Here is a 24,092-nt window from a genome sequence, read left to right on the forward strand (position 1 = left end):
TGGAGCGTAAGCTACCGACGACCTCTCGGTGACGATTTATTTATTTCACCGAGTTTTGGATTAGAGGCCACCGCTTTTGTTAAGTGTTTTTTTTAGTTTCCCGAACAGCTATCAGCAGCAGCAGTGTCCGTTTACTACTGCGACGTTCTTTGAAGCAAAATGTCAAATTTTGCTTCCATCAGCTGCTGAAAATTTTTCTCCGGTTTTTATGTTGTCGTTGTTGCGCATTATTTTGACTGCTCGGTCGGTTCGAGATTCTCGCGATTATGTGAAAATATTAAAATATTGTAAGAATTGTGTTTGTCGGGGCGGTGCGAAGCAGTTTCGATCCAGCCTATAGGGCTTCACGGAAGAATAAAAGGAACCTTTTGTTTCGAGTTTATCTGATCAGTCGCAAGAATTTTTTTCAAGTATGTGAAACAAATGCTAGTAATTTACCAAATTTGTTATTTATTTGTGCTACTGTGGGTGTCAAAATTATAATAGGATTGTAAATTAAATAGTTATGAAGAAATTGCCATATGACATTTAACTCCCTGGTATCAATGTTTAGTGTTGTATTGCATTAGTGTTTGAACTTCGACATGCATCCGAATGTGGCCTGTCCGTCATCTGCGTAAATACAAGCGGTCGAAATTCTACGTTTGAGGGTCGAACATTCGTGCGACAATCAAGGCAGACTATCACAATGGCTGATGAGACGGTGAACTGGGGGATATCGGATGAGGGAGGTGAAAACGCAGCAGGTGAAAATGGACACGATTCCTCGGATCACAATTTCCAGCCTGATTCGTTGCGAGATATTCTCGACACGGCAATTCAAGGTAAGTCAATTGGGACAATTATGTTGGGAACGAAATTTTTAGTAAATAATTTGATGACTAATTATAGGATCGTTCATAACGAGAGGGCAGACAAAGATCTGCCGTTTTTAGAACGTATTGTAAATGAATGAAAGATTGTGCTATATGTTCCGGATACATAAATACAAAATTGCGATAGCTTTCCGGTAACAACTCTCAGTCTCATGTGCAATAAACATTTACGAAACATCTACCTTATGGCATTTTTGTCTTGCAATTGCAGTACTGGGTGTAACACACATTCCAACTTGTGTACGCCTATCTCTTGTTGTTTTGGTTGTGATGTCTGAATTCACAGACGGTTAAGACCGTTTATCTCTTCTTTTACACAATACCGGTGGCACCACATGAATTTGAAAACTATTAGAGTTAAGGGATTGGATTATCTATCGCAAGAACTGTGAGATACGGACAGAACACTCAGCAATGCTCAAAGGATTCTGAATTAACGTTGAAACCTTGCTAGAAGCTACATGGCACTTCAGGTATTCCAAAAGAGGAAGGAGTCTGCAGGTACATAATAATTGATTGAACTCCAGTGTCTGGTGTGGTTAATCCCAGAGTGATTGTAGCTTTATTGTCCTCTTATTTCTTGACCTTGTCCGATTCAGTGCCGACAATTTCACCAGTCACCAAACAATAGCAGAAATTGATTATAATATTGCTTAACGTCTGAAGGTTTTCCAACTACTACTAATTATTGTTCTATATAACACGACCGGCATCAGGCTAGCCTGTCACCGGTATATATCGCATTATTGTCACGGGTTGCTAGAGCGGCCCCTTCCCCCGCTTGAATCCTGGTGAGACAATCCAGTACATGTCTCGGGTTCACAGGCATCAATCTCCATCGCAGACGGTCTCTTCAGCCTCCCTGAATTCGTCTCCACAATCGCCTACCGTACTATGCCATCTGTTTCAGCGACCATTTCCTCGATTCGTCCGCAGATTCAATTTCTTCGATTACATAAACGACATCGCCGACTTTCACCGGTCTTGTGTCGCCTTTCACTCGTTTGTTCATCGTCGGAAAATATTCCTTCCGTCATCGGTACCAGATCGCGTCTACTAGGTATTGAGATCGCATGTAGCTACTTCGCAACACTGCTCCCAGATCATTTAGTATCCTCAACGTCTCGATTGCACCGGATGAGTTTTCAAAGACGAAATGGTTCGATGTCAGCGTCTCGTAATTTCTAGTCATCCTCATTCGAACACAGACTAACGGTTTCCGAGTGGCGAGGGGGGAGGGGTGTCTTTTCAGTGCATCCATCGTTTCCTCATCCACCTTCCCGGCTCTACTTCTCCGAACCATTTGGTTCTGTTCGCGATGGTTGGGAGGTACTCTCTGATCCACCACTTCCAAGACTGGTCCGGTAGTTGTCAGGCTATGTTCCAATTTGTACGAGAGATCTTCAGTGTCTCGGGTCTAGTACTGGGCGGCTGTGTGATCTCGCTCGAGCTGAGGAGCATGAAGTGATTAGGTGTAGGTCCTTCCTGGTTAGGGTCCTCCAGTGGACTAGTGATTAACGGCGTAAAGTTTACTATATACTCAGCTTCCGCGACGACGGTCACTAACGTTTCCTCATCTGGGTTCCGTTCGACGGTCATTTATCCTGGTGCCGCCTTGACCGGTCTCACGAGACGCTCACAAGGGCTGCGGAAATGGAGAGCGGATGGTGGATTGGAAACCAACTTGGTGGTGCTGGCTCCCAGGAAATTAGTCTGATTTCGATTGGTGATCTATGGCGTTCTACAAACCGATAACCGGGCATAGAGCCATCCATCGTTTGGCGCAGCTACTACTAAATCTAACCCGAACGGGTACGAAGTAGTTTAAGCCGACATAACAGAATGGACACACTAAAACAGCGAGATGAGACTCTGGCAGGGGTGCCATCCTTGGAACAGCTCATGTAGCCTTAAAATCTTACAAACTTGACGATTCTTCGTTATTTTACTAGCCGCTGTGCGAAGATAGGAAACACATAGAAACGTTGTATAATTTCGTTGTACACCGTCACGTGGTTGGCGTGTCAATATCGGCGATGGTACCATCCGACGAGTAATTCCGTCAACGTCAACGTGGTCACGTGGTAAGATAATCGGGAACTTGAACTCGTACGCAACAAAGGGAATGGTGCCGATACGATTGTAGACTCGCATCACATAAAGCTCGTCTAGAAATGGTGTCAATTTGTAAACGGGACTTGTTTTCTCGATATTCCGTTTGGAGTTCTCGTGCCGATGCTTTTGCATCGCTACTTCGTCCGAGTTTACAAAGACTTGCACTAAATTATAGACTGTTCTTTGCCTTCTGCAATTTTTTCCGCTTCGCTGTTCGGATGGCAGGGGAAAACTATTTTTAAAAATCCGTCTTTTTTACTGTGCAGTTTGTATACTTATGTTTTCTCCAGCCCCGTGAAAACTGTTTGTTGCCTGAAGCTGCCACCAAATGCCAGTAGCGCTAGCTACGTTTCAAATGTTCAAGGTCTGTTCACATGAACTGTTTAAAATTTGGGATCAAAACAAGTAATTAGTAACAATATATGAGAATTCACGCTTTCTCTTGCATCGCTTCTTCTCCACAAAATCCGAACGCTTTTATAACCTGAGTACCAATTAAGCACATCAAAATGAAATTTGTTTGCATTCGAAAAGTTTCAGGTCGAGTTAACAACATTGGCTCGTAGCAATGTGAACGTTGCTTAAAGCGCGTTCGCTGTCATTTTTGACAACTAGCCGAGCCAGAAAGCCAGCTTATGTTGGCTTCACTCATTTTTCAAAGAAACGTCAAAACATTCACCCTCTTGGTTTTCTCTGACAGTTCTATCATTCTACATTCGCGATGCACTTCGGCATCTGTCTGCAAGACAGTTACTTTGCTGCATCTGTCAATTCGTCGTCTAACGACACATACGGCTGCGCTGCAGTCAAAATGATCATGTTTGTTAATGGAGCTGTCAAAATACAAGCAAAATAAAAATTTTGTCATAAAAATCGTTAATTTCTCTTTAAAAGTATCATTTGCGAACCAAATTCAATCGTTAAAGGGTTAGAAAAGTGTTTTTGTACCGAATGAAAAATTTTAATCGTAATTTAAAGATATTTGAAAAAAAAAGTTATTTATTTACAAAAAATAAGACTGGCATTTAAAGAAAATCAACTTTCTTCCCCGTGCCTTCAGATTTCGTTAAGAAATATTACTTTTTACTGCGTATCTATTGATTTTGTTCGCGAGTTGTATGGTGCATGTTAAAATCAAAATCATTTTCTTGGTTCATGTCATGAGAGACAGGCGGCACATGGCTATTTAAAGTTTTGCGTTAGACAGCCTATTCGACACGGGTGGTGGGTGGTTTGGAGTGAATGCCTCCGCTTCGTCAGGCTATTGAGACACATGCATTGGCAAACGAGAGTTTATCATGTCTTCCGCTTCAACCACTACTGTCTGCAGAATTTCGTCCGTCAACCGTCTCTCATCATCAATAAAAGAAATGGACTTTCTTTAGATCAACTAGAGAAACGAATGAGCTTACGAGATTGACAACTATCAAAAGAGGGTTTATTCCATTTTCCGAGCGCTTTAAAGCGTCCCATATTTTGACATTTCTAACTAAATGGCTAATTTCCAGGAGGGTGTCACTCCTGTCATTCGCTATGGAGATATACGGACTTTGACAGTAGTCAACATATGATGGGCCTAGCTGCATCTAGGCCCACGTCGCCCGTGCAATAGCATTGGGTTGTTTTGATTTTAACAAAGGCAGATGTTGGCTAGGACAAAATGGCTGCCTAGCAGAGGGCTGCTAATTTCATTATGCCGACTAATCTTTATATCGACTTCTACAATCAAGTGCTACGAATGCCTCCTTAATCCACCGAACGTGACGCTCCCACACTCCTCCCATGGGAGGAGTCAAAGGGGGATTGAACGTCTATTTCGTTCTCGCGCTAGTCAGCTGATCCGCACAATCTTCTCCTATTTCTCGAACGATTGCCACCAGTTCCTTACTGGCCCCCAGGAAGTTCGTCCCATTGTCGGACCGAAACTCCATCGGCCAACCTCACCGACCAATGAACCGTATGACTGCGTAGTCAGTCCATGAGCTACCTCCAGATGCACTGCGCGGATTATTAAGTGAACAATGCGAACCATCTCTTCTCCGTACAGCGTCCTACAGTAACATCAGATGGGCCCAAATAACCCACATTTGTGTAACTAAAGGGGCGAAGATTCGGTGTTAGCCGCTGCACTGGTAGCGGAGCCATTTGTGGAACTCAAGGCCGACTTCGATGGAAGTTACAACCTTAGGCAAGACGACGACACCTTCCGGACTACTGCGTCAAGCTGGGGAATGTAGAACATCTGCTTCAGCTCGTTCTTCACTGCCTGTCAATATCCGTGGCCGCTCTTCTCGTGGTAATGCTAAACAATCAGCTGCGTGATTCTATGCTGATGTGACATTGGAAAAAGTAGATCGAATGATAACAGCTCTGGAATCAGTCCATTTTCAGCGGAGAAGGTTTGTAGAGCGGACTGGACTTCTCGATAGCCAACCATTGGCTCACGGGCCGATCCTTGTTCCTGACCAGCACTTTCAACTCATCGATAAAACACTCCACCTGTGCCATCTTCATCAGCCACAGTTCCGCCTTCTCGTACTCACTTTGCTGTAGCGCCACACGTACTAGCGTAGCTACTGTCAGTTGTAGTACTCTGCCCTGTCTGCTCGTTTATCTTAGCATCTCAATCGGCAGCCCTTTGCTCTTCCCGCTACAGTTCGACGCGAACCGGATAACGCACGCCATCGTCCTCACCAGCTCTGTTTACTTACAAAAGCGATTGGCGTTCACGAAAGTTTGTGCAACTTTCACATCGTGCGGCATCAAGTGAACCCGAGGTTCCTCCGTACTGTTAGCTGGAGGTTATTCTCTCTTCGGCCATTCTTCCACCCTGTCGTACAAAAATTGTTGCCCACGTACCCATTGGATGTTGGGGTGTATCTCCAGACCTTTATCCCATTTGGTTACCAGATTCGGGACATTCAATCTCGTCGGAACCCATCGCCAATGTGTCTGCTTAGTCAAACTAAGAATTTCTAAAACCAACCAATTGCTTGTAGCGGCGCTGATCCGACCAAATCCAGGACAGCACCACTTCTACGTCGATCCAGAACACCACTCTGTTGGTTGTGAAGTTGTGATTGTCCTCGATCGTTCGTGTCAGCCTTGCTGCAAGAACCGCTGCCAGGCGCGGAATCGACAGCTGCTTCAACGGTGCTACCTTTGCTCGATTCATCACTAGTGAACACACCACCTTACCCCGCACGGTTGCACGGAAATATGTTACGCATCCGTGCACCGTCTCGCTGGCATCAGCAAAGATGTGAAGCTGGATTTCTTCGACCTCGTCTGATCTCGCATTTCCGAAATAGCTTCGAGGTAGCTTAAACACCGGTACGTCTGCGAGAATGTTAACCCCCCGCAACCATTTTCTGAATGAAAGTTTATCAATCGTATCATCATTGGAAAACCTTGCTGTACTTTCCATTCGGTCGCAAAACGGAACTCGTCGTCAACCGGGTTCCAATTGACGCCTAGCACATGCTCGTATTCACTGTTCTTGTTCCGGTTGAAATGCACTGCGGAATCGACACTCCTTTCTCCCATCTGTTCGAGAAATCTAGCAGAGTTTGACTCCCAGTTTTTGTTCCGAAATCCTCCACATGAATGAATGTACTTCACCTCGTTGGCTCGCTGTATCGCTTCTTCGATAGTATCCACGCTATCGCGGTAGTCATCCAAACACGTGGAACCAAAGTTGCCAACGTCCATACCGTACACCTGCGGAGCATCTTCACTGTGTGCTCGGAACAAAACCCATGGCGTTTGTTTGTCGTCAGCTCTGATCCGGATCTGATGATACATTTCTTGAATGTCACCAGCAAATGCTACTGGTCGTGGAACTAGCATATCCGGACCTTTGAGTAACTCTGAGTTAAGAGAAACTCCGTTCACTCATGCTGCAGCATCCCAAACCAGGCGCAACTTCCCCGGCTTCTTCGGATTGACCACGATATTCAGTGGTAGATACCACGCAGCGGTTTGTAGCGTGCCCTTCAATTCGGCATCACTCGCCTTGTACGCGTGGTGTTTGACGTGATAGTCCTCAATCGTCTGGCACACGTTTTTTTTCAAGTCTTTTCTTCTTTTTTCTTGCTTACAAGTCTGAATCCCTTTCCAGCTTACGGTCCAGAGCCCCCATCCGGCCTACAGTCTTCAGATAGCTGTCAGGGAACCGTCGTGCGTCTTTACGCCACAGCAACCCCATTTCGAAGCGGTCACCCACTCGCTTCGTCGTCCTCTCAAACATCTCTCGAGCTGTTTTTTCCTCCACGGAATCCGGCACAGCGAACGCCGCATGATGATGGACGAACTCCTTCTTTCGGGAATTTCCTTTCCCATCCGCGAAGGCTCGCACTCGCTTAGCAACAACGTTGAGAACTCCGACGCATCCGAGAGATGTCATTTGTAAAATTCGTGAGCATCCGTAACGGACTGTCCCCCTTCCCGCGCTTATACCGGATCCAATATCCAGTTTGCAGCTCGGTAGCAACTTAACTAATTCCTGCACCACCAACGGATTGTTTGGGTGGTCGCAGAGTCTCGTCGCATAACTGCTTCACTGTTATCCCGAAGCTGATGAACGTCTCCAATCGATCAGATCTCGGTGACGGCGCGTTCCTCACCTTCGACAGCAACGTTCTGAGCTGCTTCTCCAGTTTTTCGAATAGATTCCGAAGATCCCTGATCACATCCGGAACAGAGTCCGGCAGCACTAGCCGATTCCTGATCACCTCAAGTGCGTCCTAAAACGCTTTTAATTCTTGAGGTTTGAGAACCCGCAAGCTGCAGTTATGTACTCGAAGCTGCTGATAAACAACGAACATGGAAATGCGATCATCCATGCAAAAACACCGCCTGCAATCTGACGTACATAAAAACGCCGTCGTGATCAAGTGAACGTTTTAACACCTACCATCTATCAACGCCGTCTCAGACGCGATTATACAAACGCGATCACGGAGACGAACATCAGTATAGGGAGAAACATACCGCCAGGAAATTCACAGTAGGATCACTGTGGACTATCCGACTAAATCTAGACAAGAATGGGAGCTAATTTGCTCACGTAACAGACATCGGTACCGAGAAAAATTACGCTATCAGGTAGCTCTCAGCCGGAGTAGAGTAGTTCACCGCCAGATAATATCCGAGTAAATTTCACCAAAGCTAGGAGCTAAATAGCTCAAGGCAGCGGGTATCGGTATCCGTAAAAATTCTTCCATCTAGGAGCTTTCAGTCGAAGTAGGGTGAGTACGCCGCAGGGGACTATCCGAGTAGATCGTGATAAGGCTGGGAGCTGAATGACTCTCGGAAACAGAAGCTAAATGGCTCAGGGAATCATCATCTAAACGACTGGGACGAGAACTAAATGGCGACGTAATAGAAGGAAACAAGAAATAAGAATAGTCGAGAGTTAAATCAAAGCTCGAGTTATTTGATGGACCAAGTGAGACTGCGAGATATAGCAGAAAACAGAGGCGCGACGAAAGTACAACGCGCCCTCCCTCCACGAAGTAATACTTTGGAAAAAATAAAAGAGTAAGGAGCGCCTTTAGTGGTCAGGCAAGGAAATGAGTCGTGAGTCCCACTACAGGCCAGGCTTTTGAATCCTGTTAAGCCTTACAATAACAAAAAAAACATTTGCTTAACTCGACGCAGTGTGTCGAACAGTATAAGAATTTTGACCTGCGGGCCTCTGTTAAAAAGTCGATTTTCAGAGTGATCCTATAGAAAGGTTCTATAGGAGAAAAACTTTATATTAAAATTCAGGTGAGATCGCATTCTTTTACTCATAACTCTGGAACCAATACTTCGTTTTAATAAAATTCGGTAGAAGTCAATGTCAAAACTTCATTTAAGGCTACGATTGTGAGAATCGAATCAGAAACATATGAGAAACAGGTGTGAATCAGAACGTGACCATTTCGTCGGATCTTCCGGAATCCTCAACGATTCTCAAAGTGATCAAAGAGACATTGATTTGCAATTAGAGATCAGGACTAACAATTTCAAGCAATTTTGAACTAATTTAAATTAGTTTTATATAATTTAGATATAATTATGCCGGATTACACAGGAACCAGAACTCCGATTTCAATGGAATTCAATAGCTGTATAGGGATGCTGTAGCTTTCATTGGAGACTAAATTTGAAAAAATCGAGTCAGACATTTCTAAGAAGCAGGAACTTTCCCCAACAATATTCTCATTCCCATCATAACAACTGTTTCTTCCATTTGAGTCAGAATCTCTAGAAGCACATATGGGGGGGGGGGGGAGTGGGAGTTGCTTCTTCAACCTTCCGGCCATCACATCACATCACATGATATAAGTAGGGGACGGTGGGGAGTTGTGAACACCGTCAAGTCCCGCTAAGCTATAGATGATAAAAATGAGGTAACTACTGTTAAATGTTTCTACTGTCATGACGTCACTTTCTCATTAGCAAATGTTGCATTAACTCATGTTCTTTATATTTAGGTAACTAGCGACTAAATATATCATACAAACTGTTTTTTTTACTCAATTGTATTTGTTGTATATGTAGTCCCGTTTCGTAACTGATTATAAAGTAAATTAATGCAAAATATTCCTTGGGTAATTAGCTTTCATCGACAAAAATAGTTGAAAGAACCTTTAGTGTGTCGATGGAGATACTTTTTTTTTCGAAGATATGTAAAGTGAGGAGTTGTGAACCACCATTAGGGACCCTCCATAAATAACGTAGCATTTTTTGAGTGATTTTGACATCCTCCTCCCCATCGTAGCATTTCGTCACAAACCTCTAAATGCCCCCCCCCTGGTAATTACGTAGCTTGACGGTAACCCTCCACCCACCTTGTCGCCGTAAAATTTAAAAAAAGCTACGTAGCACGACATAACCCCCTACCCCCCTCTCGTCACACATCATCACAAAATACAAAACTCCCTCATATAATGCTACGTCATTTATGGATGGTTCCTTAGTGGGGAGTTGTGAACCGTACATTTCAGTGGGTTATAGAATTTTTTAAGTTGAACAATATCATAATTCAAAAATCAAGGATGAATCACACATATGATATAAAAATGTTCAATGTTATACGAAGAACAGGATTCTGCCACAATTGTATTTTGTCATCGACTCATTCCGAATCAGATCACTATTCCATCTCATCTTAACTTTAGAAATATCTTAAAATTCATCTTCTATAGCCCTAATAAAAGTAAATCACAAAAATATTCTATCTATTCTACTTTTTGCGATGGTTTACAACTCCCCACCAAACTAAAAAATGTCGATTTCACGCATTTCACGCATGCTGTCATATCTCAAACAAGACAATGATTTTTTTGAATTGCTTCAGCCTGTGGATGTATTAAGGTGTCCTTAACAAATACAAGGTCTAACTTTGAAAATCGACTTATATTTATGGTAGTTATGCTCCGAAAACAAAGCCATGTTCACAACTCCCCGCCGTCCCCTATGTATAACAAACATAAAGATGTGACACAAGGTGCTAAAAGCGCACTAAAATCCTGTCAATCCTATTTTTCATGTTCTAAATATATCACCAAGCGGCCGTTCATAAATAATGTCGCGCTTTGACAGTTGGGGAAAAACGTGACGTAACATAAATTACCGAGATAAAAACTAAAAATGAATCGGAGACGTACTAGTTGAGCGGGGATAATAAAACCAACAACAATTTGTAGTATGCTTGAAGAAGTGTATTTTAGACTATGTTTATGAATGACCCCCAAACAAACAATATTCCATAAAGAATATCACGTAACATCATTGACAGAACAGTGGGATTAAGGCCAAGTTTCCTCTGGTTTGTGTAAAATTGAAAAGCAACAACCATGTAGGAACAGAGAACAGACGTCCATCTCAAGCGCAAAAGTTGAGTAAAAAAATTACGGCGCAATTTAACGTAATTGTGATGTTACGACCACAGGTGGTTCTGTCCTTATTCTGTAAAGTTTTACTGATTTGACAGTGGACCATACGATTTGATGTCTAAGTAATCGTAGTTATATTGGGATATGCCAGTATGGTGGATATTGTGTTCTAGCGGATATTTGTTCAAATGACAAAACAAGTTTTTTAAACATATCTCGAGTACTTTTTCAAATGGACGTAAGTAACAATGAGAGATTCTCTTTGAGGTCTTTCTCTTCTGTTCATTACTCGGCCATTTCAACATTTACTACTCTACTCTTTGCATAATATTGTAGTAAAAACCGTCGGCTTTCGATATGTACTGGAAAATTAGTACAAAGTGTTGTAATGACGTCGTAATAAACGAAAGAGAAAGTAAACCAAGAGAGGCTCTCAATGTTACTTACGTCCATTTGAAAAAGTACTCGAGATATCTAAATCATGTCTGTTCTCTGTGACTGAGTTTATTTATTTATAATTAATTAATTAATATCAACCGACACAGTGTGGTCCTAATGATAATTTCTTAATCCATTTAAAAAGTCAAATTGTAATCTGCTACGTGGAATGTGAAGATCGAACTCGGATGACACTCTGTTGAAGGTCCGCTGCAAGCCAATGATGGCACCGTTTACTCCATAGTTAGTCCGGCGAAGAGGTAATCGGAGAAATAAATTATTACGAAGGGCGCGAGGGCGAACGTTCATGTTTATCGCACTGAGAAGCTCGGGGCAGTCAATTCGATCTTGCAAAATATCCGAAATCGTCATAGCACGGAATAGATCCCGTCGCACTTGCAATGTATCGAGTCCAATAAGCAAACCCCGGCTTTCATAACTTGGCAGCTGGTGAGGGTTGCTCCAAGGCAATCGACGAAGAGCAAACCGAACAAATCTGCGCTGTACTGTCTCAATTCGATGGACACCGTTGAGATAATGAGGGTTCCACACAACTGAACAATATTCCAGAGTTGATCGAACGAGTGAGCAGTAGAGAGATTTCAAGCAGTAAATATCTGAGCGTAATGCCTTTGCGACAATATAGCTGATATGCTGTTTAAACGTCAGTTGTTCATCGAGAAAAACTCCGAGATCTTTGACGCAATTCGCTCTGTCAATTGTGGATTCAGCTAGACAGTAATCGAATCGAATTGGCGTTTTTTTCCTCGAGAACTTAATGACCGTACATTTCTTGGGGTTTAGGGTCATTCGGTTGATCTCGCACCATTCCGCAAAGGTTTCCAGTTGGCGTTGAAGGAAAGCTGCATCATCAGTATTCCGGATTCTATGGTATAACTTGAGGTCGTCAGCGAAAGACAAGCGTGGTCCTTCTAAACAAAAGTTAACGTCGTTGAAATGCAGAAGAAAAATCAATGGACCGAGATGGCTGCCTTGCGGAATACTAGATGAAGCAAAGAACTCTTCGGATACACAATCACCTATCTTGACTGCTAGACGACGATCACTGAGATACGATTGCATCCAAAGGAGAATATTATTACCAAAGCCAAGTCTATCCAACTTTGCCACTGCAATAGCGTGATTTATCTTGTCAAAAGCAGCTGAAAGGTCCGTGTAGATAACGTCAGTTTGAAGGCCGTCCGACATAGCATCTGTAACATATGTTGTGAACGACAGAAGATTCGTAGATGTTGAACGTTTCGGTATAAATCCATGCTGAGTCTCGGAGATATACTGTTTGCAGTGGCTGGAGATGGGTTCCAACACAGCCATTTCAAACAGCTTAGGAACTGCGCTTAGGGTTGTAATACCACGGTAGTTGTCAACTACCTTTTTATCACCTTTTTTGTGAACTGGAAACATGAAGGAGGATTTCCAGAGTTCGGGAAATACTCCGGTTGTTAGCGACAATTGAAACAGATGACAAAGAGGTTCAATTAGACCGGCAGAGCATTTTTTTGGGATAATAGTTGGTATACCATCTGGGCCTGCCGAGGTTGAAGCCTTCATTTTGCTAATCGCCAGTTGTACCATATTATTGTCGATATTGATAGAGTTCAAAGACTGGTATGATTGAGGTACATTGAGAGCCGCGCGTTAAGCCTGGGTCGGGTCAGTTTCTCGTTGGAGAAAACACTCGCGAACTTTTCAGAGAATAGTTGGCAGATCTCCTGTAAACTAGAGCTAATACGTCCTCCATAGCTCATCGTTGAAGGCAACCCGGATTCCTTTCTTTGCTCGTTTACATGCTTCCAGAATGTTTTAGGTTCGGACTTCAACTTACGTTGCACGTTTCGCAAGTAATCGGCATGGCAACGCTTCGATGTCTTTTTATAGACTTGGTTAACATGAACGTAGTGTTGTCGCAGCACGTAGCCCCCAAACTTGGAGTACTTCTTCAGAGCGGCTCTTTTAGTTGCTTTGAACCGTGTCAGCTCGGCAGTGTGCCACGCTGGGTGCTTAGATTGAAGGCCACTTCTTTTGGGTACATAGCGATCGATAGCATAGCTCATAACATTGGAGAAGGTCTGCACTGCAACGTTGACATCATCATTGTCGAGAATTTCAGTCCAGTGGATATTCGACAGGAAGTCAATAATGCTATTATAGTTGGCTTTTCTAAAATTATAGCTGACGGTGTCAGAAGCATTGCAGTCATGCTTCACTCGAATCGCTTCAAGCAATATATGCAGGGGAGGGTGGTGTCTAACAGTCTTTACCAGGGGGGACGGTGCTGCGGTAACTTTTGGCGCGTAGTCAGATTTGCTCGAAAAACAGAGATCAAGGATTCTGTTGTTCTTGTTCACCACATTATTCGTTTGGCGCAGCAGATTTAGACTGTAGCAGTCAAGCAAACTGGTGATACCAGCATGAAAATCCGTCAGAAGCAGAGCGCCATTTTAATCCGGAGAAATTGAAATCACCAACAATCAGGATCTCATCAACCGGGCTTGCTTGAGCGGAAATCCGTTCCAGTGACTCAGTATGTGAATCAATCAATGTCGAATCGCGAGTGCGGTCCGGTGGAAGATAAACCACGCAAAGAAAAAGTGTGTAGCCAGCCAGTTTGATTCGCACCCACACCTGCTCGACACAGACCCCCAAAGCATAGTCAATCAGTTGCGCTTTCAATCGACGATGGATAGCCACAAGTACCCCGCCGCCGGTAGCCTTGAGACTGTTGCGTGAGTTGCGATCAGTTCGGAAAACATCGTAGTTGGCACCAAATGCTTGCACTGACAGAGTGCTATCGCTAAGCCACGTCTCTGTGAGGGCGATTATGTCGAAGCATTCATCCGAACTTGCTACCAAATAATCTTCGATTACTGAATTCATACCGCCGGCATTCTGGTAATATATTTATAGGTTTGAATGCCGCGATTGATTGCCGTTGGTATCGATTTGGAAGACCCCTTCACCACTCCTGCACACAGGACCGGGACGACTGGTGAACGCTGGCTGCAATGGCTCGACTGTGGCAGGGGCTTCAAGGGCTTCCATAGTGCTAGCTGCAGTGCGTCCCAGGGTGCGATGAGTCATACCAGCATAGCATAGAGTGCTTAGTCCTTCTGTGATCGTTGTAGAGCCGAATGTGCTATGAAGAGACGTGCTCGTTACAATGGGATCCAAATTTTGTTTTTGACATTGAAGATTCACAGCGGCGGTAGAGTTGTGTTCATCAGCAGACTGTAAGTGAAATTTACATTGAGGGCGTGCAGCATCTTGTATTGCTTCGGAAGGACATATACCCTTCTTGGCTTTACCTGACACAGAAGAAGTCACCGATTCGCCAGCTAAACCTAAATCGCTCGCCGGGATACAAGAAGTTGGACAGATGAGTTTATCCGGAACAGCTTGGCGCTAATGTCCACCACCAGATGGATTCTTCTCCGCCGCAATCCTGATGATAGGTCGTTAGATTTTTGAATTGGTCACAAATTCACGAAAGTAGATGTTCTCCGGCCAAGAGTCTTTGGACAGAGCCTTATCCCTGTATGATTTGCTAACGCCAACTTTGAAAGTAATGAAGCTCAAAGATGAGAGATCCTTGTCCTTAGGAACTAGACGAACTATTCTCGGTTGCAGATTCTCCCCAGACAATCTTTCACAAGGGTAGAAACTTCATCATTCGTCGTGCTGGGATCGAATGCTGACAAGTAAACCCATAACAGCTCCTCAGGTGGTGAAATTGTTTTTATTGTTTCAAACGCAGCTTTGGATCCACGAATATTAGGAATTTTTGTTTTGAGCGAATCATCTTCGCGTTTGCGCTTAGGCGTGTTTGAAACTGGATTATATTCAGCAATTCGTTTCCAAGGCGTTATAGTTGGGGATAGCGGTTTTGAGTCAACTTTAACCGAGAGAGCTTGACGACATCTTTCAAATCAGCTATGTCGTTCTTTATAGATTTCAGAGAATTGTCGTCAGGCACTATGTCGCCATTCTACGGAAATTATCATTCGAGAATAAGTCAGCACAGCCGTCGCACATCCAGAATAGATTCCGTGGGTGGGTTCCCAGGACGTCACGAACATCATAATCCATCTTGACGCATATCATGTGGAACGAATTTCCGCAGTATCCACGACATGTGATTCGATCAGAATCATTAACCACTTTCGAGCAGTTCTTACAAGCCACGCTGTTGATGTAGAAATAACGCCTAGCGGGTATGCAATATGCGCAGGAAAACGCTAACGGGTAACGTGCGTCAATGGAAGCGAACTTGCACGCAACGTGCGACAACTCAACTACCCACCAGCAGATGTCGCTTTTGGCGAAAAAATTGAGCGTAACGTCTGTGCAGTGATAATGTCAAGTGAAAACAAAAATCACAACCAAAAACAATCACTTTCACGAATCACACCGGCAGATATAATCGTGCTTGAAGTCACGAAATTTCAATGCACACGTACTACCGAATAAAACGATATACAGATAAAACGAGAATAAAAATAATGGTGAGTGTAAAACACTAAAAATCAAATTAAAAAAACTCAGCTCTACTGACGACCGGAATATAGCAAACAGTGATGCCAATTTGTTTGAGTTGTTACATATTTAAATTTAAAATTATTTATGATTATCCCCTCCCCTAGGTTGAGGGGTTTGACGGTATTGCGAACATTATCAAGCATATTTGTGCATCAGTTTTAAAGAATCTCTGGTAGACAACTGTTTTAAAATGGTTATTGTATTATGCCACGAGCTAGCTAGGTTAGCTAGCACGAGTTAGCTTAATGAACTAGCACGGTAAGCTTACCCGAACGGCTAGAACGGTGCAGTAGAGTAAGCTATGGAATGAAAGAATAGGACAAAGCAAGAAATATGTATTGGTAGACGTCCAGGAGTCTCTACCCTCGATCCTACCAGCCTAGCCTCATGCCTTCAGTTGGACCAATAAAAAATGATGCTAATACTCACAAGACAACACGGTGCAGGGCGACATGACCAGGTACTCTAGTGAAATGGGAGAACTCACTCTCTTCTAGCATCCGAACCATACACTAAAATTAGAATTCACGGTCCGCGCGTGATCATTCAAGAGCACGTGAATATGGGAATGGCCACACGCTTATAAAAAATAATGTTTATACGCGAACTTACATACATGCTAGCACACGCGACAAAACTGTCAACATACGAGCGCTCGATTCCTTCGCGATCATCCACGCACACCTAAGCCCACGATCTCGCAAGCAGGATAACACCCCGGTAACTAAGTGAATGGTTTAGCACTTATACATTCACAAACGTGGTCTCATGAGTGAACCTCCAAATGCCTGTGTTCGCGCGATCATCAATCGATTACGTCCGGAAGACAGTATCATCGACCCTAGTAGCATAGATCCAGTACCTTCAGGTGGACCAACTAAAAAATAAAGTTTTTTTTTTCAGTAAACAACACGTTCCACGGCGACATAAAAATCGAATTTATAGGGGAACATGGGGAGACTTGGCCAGGTTTTCAGCTAAACCTGCATAAATTTCCAAAAAAGTCTTCAATTCCGAGGAATTATTAGCCGCGTAGATATGTCCATACAAAGTTTGATAAAAAATTACATTACTTAATGCACATATATTAATTACTGAATATTTTCTATAATGATAAGATTTTTCATTCCAGTTTTTTGAAATTACCTTAAGGAACCGTAACAAGCATAAAAATATTTTTGAAAAAAAAAATTATGAACAGAGTAGAGGACGTCATAGCCAAAAATAGAATTTTGCGCTTGGTCAAGTCTCGCTATGTTCCCCTACACGCGAAGTCACATACCCGCGACAAACACGTTAACATATGAATGCTTGAGCCCTTCGCGATAATCCACGCAACATACACCCACGTTCTCGCAGGTATGATAATATCCCGGTGATAATATGAACGTCTCAGCATTTATAAACATTCAAACGCATTTTCAAGTGTGAACCTATAATCTACCGCGCTCGCACGATCATGAATCGGTCACTTCCGGAAGTCTCTATCCTCGATACCGGAAGTCTAGGTCCATGCCTTCAATTGGACCAATTAAAAAAAGAAAGTTCTCATATTCACTGGACAACACGTTCCATGGCGACATGACCCGGAACTCGGAAGTGATATGGGGTAACTCATTCCATGTCAGATTGTAATCCGCACACCGAAAACTAAATATCAGAATGATGGTCCACGTGGCCATCCATCCGGTAATAAAGTGAACGTTTTAGTACTTACGAAGTCACAAACGCGATCTCAAACGCGAACACACAAACGTCCGTGTTCGCGCGATCATGAATCGGTCACGTCCGGAAATATTTACCCTCCGTCCTAGCAACTTAGGTCTATACATTCAGTTTAACCAATTCAAAGAAATACATAATGCTCATATCCACTAGACAACACGTTCCATGGCGACATGACTGGGAACTGTACTGATATGGAAGAATCCACTTCCTTCTAAAACCGTGCACGAAAAATTAAGTATCAGATTCACGGCCCGCGCGATCGTTCCAGAACACACACGAATATACGAAAGGCAAAAAAGAAATAAGTTTAAAATCAAGATTATACACGCGAAGTTATATACATGTTAGCACACGCGACACACAAACGCACACGCGATCGAACACGTTAACGTACAAATGCTCGAGACCTTCGCGATGATACACTCGATCGCGAAGCCCCTACACCCGCACATATCTGAACCGTACAATGAATATCACATTTTACAAAATAGTTAAATTACACTGACACAGCGAAACTCTAATCAGAACATTAGTTCACTATTTGAACATGTAACAATTGTGCACGCTTTGGGTGCCGCATGTGTTGACTTGTGCTCAAAACAAGAACTATGCTCCGACAATTTTTTTCCACAAGCTTCGTTTTCTCTGGAGTTGACCCCCTACAACCATTTACTCTCTTAACATCTGAAGATATGGCTTGCTGACAAGTACTTTTACCAAAGTCATGAAACCATGGCAAAAAGGTTTTGGAGGATTTGACGCTAGATGATATCAAAAATGTCGATTTGAACGAATACGGCTACAATCACTGTATTGCATTAAATAACGAAATATAACAAGGTAAATCGATGTTGAAACATTTATGTAAATGTGAGCACAAAAAAATATGAGTTAGGTCCAAGATTTTCAATTTTTAGTTGGTGTTAGTCTATCCTACAACACTGTCTTAAGTTATTTGAACTAATGCCATTTGTTTTTTTTTCTCTTCACAGAACTCGATCAGGAGGTGCCTATGTTTGGCACGACCAACTCCATCACGCGCCCGATGATGCTTCCACGGGGTCGTCATACAAACTTCTACGACTCGCTTTCTTATTTTCCACCTTCAGCCCCGATGGACACTACACGTACCAACTACGGTCTATTTGGGCCCACCTCGTTTGGATACTTCCCTTCACATTATCATCAGCACCACCATCCGCCGCAACCGCATATACCGTCATCGAACCGATACTCACCTTCCTATCAACACGCATCGTCCGGTGCTAGATCTTCCGGATTCAATATGCGTCAACCTGCCGACGTAGACTATGGACCCAGGTCGGGCAACGGTACAAATTCTGCGATTCGATCGCGTTCCTACTCGCGACCACCACGATCAACAGAGGATATCGATCCCAATTGGAACAATCATAACTTCCATCATTACTCCCACGGGAGTGCTAGCGCGCGAGATGGACGCAGTGGATTCACTCGTAAGCGTCAGCACAATTGTGACATGTGCTGTCGACCAAAGAAGCCAGCTCAAGCAGAAGGACTTCAAACTCCTCATCATTCTGGACTAGCAAACCACAGATCGATCAAGATAGAACCTCCGTCGCCTAGTCGACCACCTCGAGAACCAATAAAAATCGAGCCTACTGAACCGGCAATCGCTCAAGCGAATCGATTTCGAGAGATTTTATCGGGAGCTATTAAGAAAGAAGAGAAGGTATCACTACCCGCGAAAGTGGAGAGCAATGGGATCAAAGAAGAAAAACCTTCTGTGTCGAAGGTGAAGCAAGAAGGACCATGCGGCTGTGATTTCTGCTTTCCGAATCTTGGTGAAGATCGGAAACCAACAAAAAACTACTGCTCGAACTGCCACAATCAACAACAGTCTATCGTCAAGAATGAACCAAAAATTGACGCTTCATCGGGAGCGGTCAATATGAAGAAAGAATCAGTGCATGTTAAGACGGAAAAAATATCAACGAATGATGCCCCAACTCAGGAAGTTGCACATGTGGAAGAACCAATGCCCGGGCCAAGTGGGTTGAATCGTATACTAGAAATACAACGTAATAGATACTTAAAACACCAAAATCGTAGAATTCGCCGTTTTTCGCGTTACGTCTACGATGATGACGATGATGATGACTACGATAGCGACGACAGCAGCGATAATGACACAGATAATGATGCCGATCGAAACAATTCAGTCAGTAATGTCGAAGCCGAATGCGATCTCAGCGGGTTGGCTAATGTTGAGGTGGATGCGGTCAATACGACTGACATAATAAGAGAAACCGATGCGGACAACTTTGATTTAAATGTGAATGACTCTGCGGCTAAGAATGGGTTGGTGATAAACACTAGTTCTAGTAGTGTGGAAGAAGTCGCAAATCGCAACGAAGAGGCAGATGTGTCAGCTGAAAAAACATCACGGCTAGACCGTTCCAATGAACAACGTGATAAACCACCGGATTCAAATGAGCAGCAGCGGAAAAGTGATGTCCTATCTGCTCCAGATCTCCAGCTTGATTGGGTCACGGATACCAGCAGTATCAGTGATGAAAGTGACGTTGTCCTGATTGATCAACAGCCGGAAGATGGGCGGGAACCGATCGATCTAACCAACTCCGATGATGATGCGGATAGAAATCGTAACCGTAGTCGAGAGTCGGATCATTCGCCGCCATTGTTCGCACGGCGGTCATACGGACGGGGGACGATGTTGGCAAGCCCGACAGGTGAAAGCAATCGGACTGCCGGTTTCATGCATTGTGCCTCGTCCGGTGGGAGGAATTCGGCGTAAGTGTATTATGTTTATTAATCAGAATATGAATTAGGGACCATCCATAAATGACGTAGCATTTTTTGATCGTTTTTAACACCCCTCTTCCCCATCGTAGTATTTTGTCATAAACTTCTAAATACCCCCTGATAATTACGTAGCTTGACGGTAAATCTACCCCCCCCCCCCCCTTGACATTGACAGTTGGCTTTTAAGTTGTAATCATATGTTTGTCGAGCGATGTAGGTTATTCCTTTTTAAAAAAGCTACGTAGCATGACATAACCCCCTACCCCTCTTTCGTCACGCATCATCACAAAATACAAGACTCCCCCCTCCCCCATATAATGCCACGTCGTTTATGGATGGTCCCTAAGCTTAATTGGCGCGTTTCCCCTGTGTACTCGAAGGTTGGTTTACATAAACTTTCCATGCTTAGTTTTTTTTTCAAAATGAATCTATACTTGCTTTTGAAAATTTCAACGGAGATTGTTTAAATGGCAACGTTTACAGCGTTTTCTGCTTTTCTATTTATAGCAGGTTGACCGATACTTGTGAATGTTTGTCAAACTGCGTTAGCTGCCAAAAAGTTCCTAAATTTTGGAGCTGTCAACTGTGAACCATTATCACAAACAATTTCGTTCATCAACCCAAATCGAGAAATACACTCTAGTACAAACTCCGTATCACATATTCGTGTCGGGAACACTTCTAACTACTTTGACAAAACTTTAATAACGTTCAGATAACTGATGCCCTCCACCGAACCAACAAATTTCAAATGCATTCTCCCCCGTACCATTTATGCCCGTCAAACATTTGCTACAAATTCTGATGTGTTGGTCTATCTCCTCATCGATATTCGGACACCATCAGCGGCCCTTACACGTTCAATATTTTTGTTATTTTTACCCTCCGAAAAAAACAGCGCCGCGCATTCCTTGGAAAAGCATGAACTATAATAACTTTCAAACTGTTACAGCTCGCTTCCATTCCGGATGGATGAATCTGGCCCATCGACAGCACATCATCACCACCAGTTTCCGCCAGTACGCCCGCAAAGACATTTCCGTTCGTTTCCACAGTGGAACCTTGATAGTCCCAGCAGTTCTCCTGGAGCCGGCAGACGAATGAACAGCTGGAACTCTGGTGGTAGAACGTCGCGACAGGATCCTAGCATGATGCGTCCTACTCCTTTGCTGTCAACGACGTATCCAATAATGTGCCCGGTGGCCGATATGCACCGACCTCAGGTGGATACCGGTCCGACTGCACCTGGGCCCAATGGTAGTAATAGTAACGTAGGAGGTGTTATAGATAACACCAGTAGTGGCAGTTTCAGCAGCCCTTTTACGCCTTGGCGTGGCCCACCAGGTTCCTCAGGTGGCAGTCAAATGAACAATAATGGCGCAGGAAATGCAAATAGGCACGGTTTTCACCATTGTGGGAATAATCCTGGCGCTGGAGGCGATGGTGACGACGAGCACTTCTTGGCAGCCCATGGCATGGCTGATGCGCCTACAGATTACTCGAACAGATTAGGGCCCAATCCTGCCGATTATGACAACACCAGTAGTCGTAACATGCGGTTTAGTAACGACAGCAATCAAACTGATTATGAATCGGGAAGGCAAGCACCCGCTCCTAGCGGAAACGGCCTAAATGAACCGCGTGGTTATCGTGGTTATGGATATTCAAATCGAAACCGTTACTTGCATTCAGGCGGAGTTCGTCCACCTTACGCTGTTCATGAAAACTTATGGCACCGCCAGCATAACATGCAAGAAATGCACCGCCGAACAATGATGCTGCGTGATGTTATCAATGATTATTCAGATCGCCTCTCCCCGCATCGTTCATCCTTGCGACCAAGGAACAACCTGATCAATTTGTCCTATAATAATGCGTCTGGCGCTAGTCAAGCTCACGCCGGCAGCACTGACCCCGGTGTTTCTGGAGCACGAGGCGAACTTTTCGACGATGGTGGCACATATTGGTCTGATAGGAACTACAATCAGCATTCGTCTGGACACAACTACCCGCAGGATCTTCGTGTCTTCAATCATAGACCGAGACGGGTGTCCTATCATACAACGGTTTATCCTCCACTACGGTAAATTTAAACTAATTCCAGGAGTAAAACTTTTATTAATTTATATTCTTTCTACAGACGAAACGATCATCAGCACGTACATCATCATATGTATCACCATTTCCAGCCGCAGGCGATACTGAATAATGCACCACAGGTGCATTTCAGTATAGGGGTATGCTACCTTCAAATTTCATTTCACCTCCTGAAATATATTTGCATATTATTCACTAGCTTCGCCCGAGTCTGCTATCGAGCTTGCATCGTTTTGTCCGCGTGATTGAGGATACCTGTTCCAATCGTGGAGCTACACAGGTTTGTTCAACTGCCGCGTAATTTAATATTATAAAGATGAACGTTAATCAATGTCTGACTGTTTTAGGAAATGATTGAACACAACACTTTTCCGCACAAATACAAACGACTGCGCCGTGCCAGCGAAACAGACGAAGACAGCGAAAAGTGCACAATCTGTTTGTCCCAGTTTGAGGTTGATAATGACGTGCGGTGAGTATTTCAACTACGAGTGCATGTTTATTTTTTACAAAGATACCGATACCCCCCTTTTACAACCACAAAATGGTGCGAGTCTAATCAAAAATTCTAACAATCTAAACCTATCCTTTTCCGCACATTCAGGCGCCTTCCCTGTATGCATTTATTCCACAAGGACTGCGTCGATCAATGGTTGGTGACGAATAAGCACTGCCCCATCTGTCGGGTCGACATCGAGATCCACCTAACCAAAGACTACAACATATGACGACCGGAAGCGGACGAGGGCCATCCTCCACGCAGAGTACACATCGAGGTAGTAGGCGTTGACGTGGATCGTCGCCAGCGGCAGCCCACTCACCATGCTCACCATCAGCCAACTCTGCGCCACAATCGCGGTAGTAACGATTATTATCGGCGCTCCGGAAGTGAAGTGCTGTTTTATTTTTTCCGTTAGATCGGATTTTGTTACTGTTAGGATAGGAGAGAAATAGCCGTTTTGGCCTAAGAAGCAAGGCACGTTGAATTTATATCTGTGCATCCTCTAGGAATTTGTTCCGTGGTGATAAATTATGTTCTGAATCAGTCTTTATTTTGCTCGTCTTTATATAAACCTTTTCATATATTTTTTTTGTCAAATTGGAATGAAATGTATCTCCGTTTATATTATATATATTTTTTTTGTTCGTTTTGTAAGAGCAATCAGTCAATGCTAACTTTATACAATAATCAAAGAGACAGTCAGTGCATGTATCAATTGCTGTTTCAAAATATGTTATAATTATCCATGATATATGTAATACTGCGAATAAATATTTCTTTTTCTGTTGTTAACTTGTCGACTTTTTTTAATTAATTTATTTTACTTTTAAAATGAGTGGGATTTTCTAGTCCATTCTTCAATTTTTTTTTTTCGAGAGTTGTCCTACTGGAGCTGTAGAGCCGGGTTCTCGGAAGGGCTCCTCGTCAGAGTCACACACTACAATTGCAGACGAGACAGGCAACGTCGCTCACTAAAACACTGCTTTAGGCCAATTGCAGTAAGGCCGTGATTCTGAATGTGATGTTCATTGTACGGTCCGGATATGAGAGTTCACGATCGCGTGTGACATCGCGAAGGACTCGAGCATT

General features: G+C 43.5%; 1 protein-coding gene across 1 annotated transcript; it reads left to right on the top strand.

Annotated features, from left to right (window-relative positions):
- The first annotated feature begins 60 nt into the window (after positions 1–60).
- Positions 61–23,795, top strand: LOC131684867 (uncharacterized). Its single transcript, XM_058968095.1, has 7 exons — positions 61–824; positions 18,592–20,392; positions 21,357–22,487; positions 22,545–22,641; positions 22,701–22,781; positions 22,849–22,973; positions 23,106–23,795. Exons 1-7 carry the CDS (start codon positions 689–691, stop codon positions 23,227–23,229), a joined length of 3,495 nt encoding a protein of 1,164 aa, XP_058824078.1. The 5' UTR covers positions 61–688; the 3' UTR covers positions 23,230–23,795.
- Positions 23,796–24,092: the final 297 nt, after the last annotated feature.

Source organism: Topomyia yanbarensis, chromosome 2 (assembly GCF_030247195.1).
Source record: "Topomyia yanbarensis strain Yona2022 chromosome 2, ASM3024719v1, whole genome shotgun sequence".
Classification (NCBI taxonomy): Eukaryota; Metazoa; Arthropoda; class Insecta; order Diptera; family Culicidae; genus Topomyia; species Topomyia yanbarensis.

Excerpts from the sequence above, each read along its gene's own strand:
- LOC131684867 (XM_058968095.1), top strand. The coding sequence starts at position 689 with ATGGCTGATGAGACGGTGAACTGGGGGATATCGGATGAGGGAGGTGAA. Across the intron at positions 22,488-22,544 it reads ACGGTTTATCCTCCACTACG|ACGAAACGATCATCAGCACG; the intron begins GTAAATTTAAAC and ends TTCTTTCTACAG. Across the intron at positions 22,782-22,848 it reads CCAATCGTGGAGCTACACAG|GAAATGATTGAACACAACAC; the intron begins GTTTGTTCAACT and ends TGACTGTTTTAG.